The sequence below is a fragment of the Montipora foliosa genome, chromosome 10, assembly GCF_036669935.1.
Source record: "Montipora foliosa isolate CH-2021 chromosome 10, ASM3666993v2, whole genome shotgun sequence".
In the NCBI taxonomy this organism is placed as follows: domain Eukaryota; kingdom Metazoa; phylum Cnidaria; class Anthozoa; order Scleractinia; family Acroporidae; genus Montipora; species Montipora foliosa.
Genome location: NC_090878.1, coordinates 27,207,717 through 27,212,535, shown reverse-complemented (window position 1 = coordinate 27,212,535; position 4,819 = coordinate 27,207,717). Strand labels below are relative to the sequence as shown.

The following is a 4,819-nucleotide window of genomic DNA, read 5'->3' as shown; positions in this document are numbered from 1 at the left end:
ATTCTCGAATTTTTCACGTTCTCTAACTGCGAGCATCCGAATCAACTTTTCAAAGCTACAAGTCAAAGCAAATTTTGCTTTTCCCCATTTTATTTTGTTCTTCCATTTCCTGACCCAAGGCGCTAAAAAAACGTGTCTGCGTTTTGCCATACTCAGTTGCAGTAAAAAGTTACAGAACGTTTCCGAAATAGTATTAAAAAAATGTGAAGTGTTCGTACAAAAATCACTCTCAGAGAAAAAAATATTTTGAAATAAAAAAATCGCAGACACACTTTTGTTGTTTATATATTAATCTAGCCGCTGTCAAAATTTTGGGGCAATCGGACAAATTCCATTTAAGTTGTAGCTCTTTAAAAATGTCCGCTTCAAGTGAAAAAATTGATTCAAGAAAGCAGCATTATTAAGACTGTCAATCAGACAGGTAATTTTCACCGGTACTTCCATCCAAAACGTAAAAGCGCCATTTCTCTGCCAATATTTAATCTCTTTGAATAATTTCTTTTTTACATTAGATATTCCATTTCAATCAATACTTTAACCCAAAAATCCAAATTTGAAGAAAATTGCCGATCTTGAGGTACATGTATACGGTAGCCTTAAGATAACAAAGAGTTTTGGACTAACAGGAAATTTACTTATGTCTGAACCTTACTGATTAGTCTTGGAATTTCTTGCCTTACCCCCACAGTATTCGAAACCATTATTTATTAGAAAATTGGTGCAACCGCTGGAGTAAAAAAAGTAAGTACCCTGAAATAGGATATTTCGACGGTATGACAGCCATTTTGATTTCTATTGTTTAAAAAGGTATATGGGATGCCCAGGGTGCAAAGTACATGGTAATTTGCCCCCTGGGCATCCCATAATAAATTTTTAAACAATAGAAATCAAAATGGCTGCTGTGTCATTGAATTAGTCTATAATTTGTTTGCATAGATAACAAGGTGGTGAACATGATGATGCTACAGGTAGTCTCCTACATGTACACCTTAGTGGCATAGATCCAAACTTAATCGAAAGGTTGCTGTAGCTTCGACTCCTGCAAAGGAACACTCAGATTTCTACAGAGTATCCCTAATAGTCACCAATGAAAAAATACCATTTCTCTAATATGAAAATATTCTTTGAAAAGAGGTTGAGAAAAGGATGAGGGTTTCTTTTACTCTTGCTGAAATTTTAACCTAGAAAAGAGGTTTATGCTGTTGACCTCCATACCACCAAGCAAAAAGAATGCATCATACATTGGATGAAGACATCACAAACTTGACTTACATGTACATGTATGAGATGAAGGTCACCAGTACTGTATGAAGCAGTAGAACAATCAACAGAGTTCAAGAAATCAATTATTACATTTTGTTTAACATTTAGGAGACACCATTGCAGCTTTTTCAGTGTAACAAAGACAAAAACCCCTTACCATTGATAAGTCCAAAGAAAAAAACACAGCTGCTCTTGGCTCAAAATCTGTTTGTGGTTTTGTTTTGATTGCCCAACCTTGCCGAAACAAGCTGGTGCATTCTGCAGCATTAGCAACTCTTTTGTATGTAGCATTCTGCACATGAACTCCATTTTGACCATCTTCAGCTACATCTATGTGTCTGTCTGAAGTAGAAATAAATGTTTCTGAAGACTTAAAAAAATGCTGATGGGAGTAACTTTAGAAAACAAACGCATTTGATTATTGAGAATATTCTGGGACTCTCAGAGACAGTTTAAACAGAGATCTCGCCATACCACTGAGGGGTAGTGTACAAAAAGCACAGTCCCTCATAAAATTCAAACCCCTGGGTGTCTCAGGTGCCCAAGTTGAAAAACAGATCACGTCAAACTAAGGGGCATCAAGGTATTCTGAGTATAAAGAGCCCTGTAAAGGTGGAGTGAAAACAAAGAAAAGTTAACCCTTTGGTAATAGGGAGCCTAGCTGAACATCATCATTGGCAACATTTACTGGAGAGTTTAGCATTATTTACTGAAGACAAATTGAGGATTTTAATAATTGTCTAAGACAATTGATTGTTAACATTAAAGGTCTATTATTATTATTATTCAGTTTCTGCATGGAATCACCGACATTTAATTTTGTTTCTCAAGAAGAAGGTTACAAAGCAAAGCAGAACAGGAAAGGGCAGGAAATTAGTCACATGCTCAAATGGTGTACACACCAATTCCATGACCAAAGAACACGGTTGATATAAAAAATTACCTTTTACATATATAAAGGGGTGAGATACATAATTATATAGGCCAGATTGGTTTACATGTACAGGTGAGTAATTAACACATAGTACATTCATGCAAATACAAGTATATGTAACTTGTGGTTCAATTTTCTTCTTGGTTTCAAATTCTTCAAACCAGTTCATTTTTGATTTTTTTTTGTCTAATAGGCGCGGTGGCCTCATGGTTAGTGCACTCGACTCCAGATCGAGTGGTCCGGGTTCAGGGCCTGGCCGGGGACATTGTGTTGTGTTCTTGGGCAAGACACTCCCACTGTGCCTCTCTCCACCCTCCCATCCAGGCTACAGAAACCGGAGATAAGCGCTGGCCTGATGGGCCTTCTAGGCTTGTAAGCAGACTTTACCTTTTTTTACCTTTCAGTGTATGGAGTGTATCAACGTGATCTAAACACAGTACAGAACTTCTTAAACAGATGTTACAAGCGGCGTTACATTTCAGTTCCATTGAATGTCAAGGATATCATGCATACGCAGGACAAGAAATTATTTAGTAAAGCTAGGTCTCTAACCTATCATCCGTTAAATGAAATTCTGCCGAAGCCTAAACCCCAGGAATATAATTTACGTCGCATGGTCTGCCTCCGCCCAAAGATTAACCCCGCACGTTTCAAGAACACATTTGTAAATAGACTCATTTTTGAACAAAACCTGTTATAATTACAAAATTCACTACAGCATATTATTGTAAACTCATTATACTGTTCTCGTTTATGTAACATAGGTTACATATTTTTTATCTTATGGTTTATTAAAGACATCATCATCGTCATCATCACCACTAGTTAACCTGAAAGGTTAGTAATCCAAAATATTACATTCGCGCCCTGTGGGTCATCCAGGGCTTCCATTTGATTAACAATCTAAAATTGCTTCGTTTTGTTCATTTGAATTGACTCTTTTCTGCAATCTGTGCTACCTGAAAACTGCATTTCTCGCAGCCAATCAGAATCGAGAATTTTTTCCATGTATGTTATTGTCGAGGTAACAAGTAACCAACCTCACAGTTACATGTATTAAAAGGGTACCCAAGTATACGTACAGTACATTACGTGCCAGACACAAGGAATAAGTGCTTTAAAAAGGGGTCATTTACTCTTGAATTACATGAATAAATACCTTCGTGAGGCAGTACAAGAAGATCTCTTAATTTCTCGTTGTAGACCTCGACAAACTGCACAAAAACAACGCCGTCGTTAAGGTCATTTCGTTGCACTCTGACATCTCTCCCTGATGATCTTTCACTCTTTATTCGCGTAAAAACAGAGTTGATTATTAGAGGGATGAGGCCAGCCTTTGAATTTTTCTCCCCTGCCAAGGAGTAAGACTTTCCTGATCCAGTTTCGCCAAAAACTAACACACAAACATTGTATCCAGCAATGAACAGTTCGACAAGTGGAGAGAAGGCATCTCGGAAGATATCGTGAGTGAGAGACTCGGGTTTGTAAACCGAACCAAAAATATGGCCAGTTCCATCACCTGCCTGTATACGAGTCCCTGCAATATTCAACGAAAGTTGCTCTCCGTGTTTGGACGGCCGAACGCGAGCCAAAACTTCAATGTTCATACCTGCGCCATTTCAGCAACGTACCAACCTGGCCTGCTCGGTTCTTGGAAAGTCAGGATCAAGGATTGAGGATCACAGATTGAGGATTAAGGATTGAAGATAGTGTGTCAAAAAAATTTTCTTAAACAAATTGAAACGTTTCGTCCTGTGAGAGGAGTGTTTTTAAGATTTTTCTTTCACCTTGAGCTTTTTGGCTGTGCGGTAACAGAGTTTGCAAACCGTTTACGTCAATTTCAATTCTCCTTAACTGAAGCGTCAGCAGTCTCCTCGCGGGTTTGGGCAAGGAGACGACTGACACTTACGTGGTTCAGCCTGATTTGTTCCCACAGAGGTCGTTTATCGCAGATATCGATTCGTTTTGTGCTCTTTATTCGCTTTCACGAAGTTATAGGGTGGAGGTGAAACTAATTATTATTCAAAACTCGTTAAGGTTGGTGTCTACTATTGTTATTGCGTATACGTTCTGCGCATCTCGAGAAACTCGGATTTCGCGTTTTCCTTAGACTTGCCACAAGTCGACCTCACGATAATCCCAGGAGAAAATGTTTCGGCGAGCGCATCGTGATTTTTCGTACGCGAAGTGGATGAGTGAGCGACGAAGTCGCGAGATGTCGACTTGTCTCGCTTGCAAGGTTTTCATTTGCTTCTCGCGCCAAAAAGGGGATGACGTCATTCGCAAGCCCTGAACTTAATGGCGCAATCCGACGAAAACAGTCGAACATGTTTGTTTCTACGAAATCGAAAGAGGTTATTTCTTGACTTTGTGCTAGAGGTATCAGAAATAAAGATGAAATAAAACGAAAGCTTGGAAAGGAGATCTCCAGTGGTATTTTTTGGACCAACACTTGTGCCGTGATTTGTGCTGATAGAAACCAGAAACGATGTTACCCCCGTACGCTGAGCAGCATTTTGTCAAGTTGTCTCAACCAGTTCACCTGTACCAAGTTGTGCACCTGGATGAAGATAGGTACAAAGCCACAACACAAGGACCCCGGCCAGCGCTAACCATTAGAGC

The 4,819-nt window shown here is 39.1% G+C and overlaps 1 protein-coding gene across 1 annotated transcript in view; it reads right to left on the bottom strand.

Moving 5' to 3' along the window:
* Positions 1-3,834, bottom strand: part of LOC137973000 (coiled-coil domain-containing protein 78-like) — a 92,985-nt gene extending 89,151 nt beyond the window's left edge. Inside the window, exons 1-2 of the mRNA XM_068819703.1 lie at positions 3,357-3,834; positions 1,421-1,605 (exon numbers count right to left, since the gene is read on the bottom strand). Coding sequence (XP_068675804.1) covers positions 1,421-1,605; positions 3,357-3,804 — 633 coding nt within the window. The 5' untranslated portion in view covers positions 3,805-3,834. The remainder of the gene's footprint in view (positions 1-1,420; positions 1,606-3,356) is intronic.
* Between the last annotated feature and the right edge of the window lie 985 nt (positions 3,835-4,819).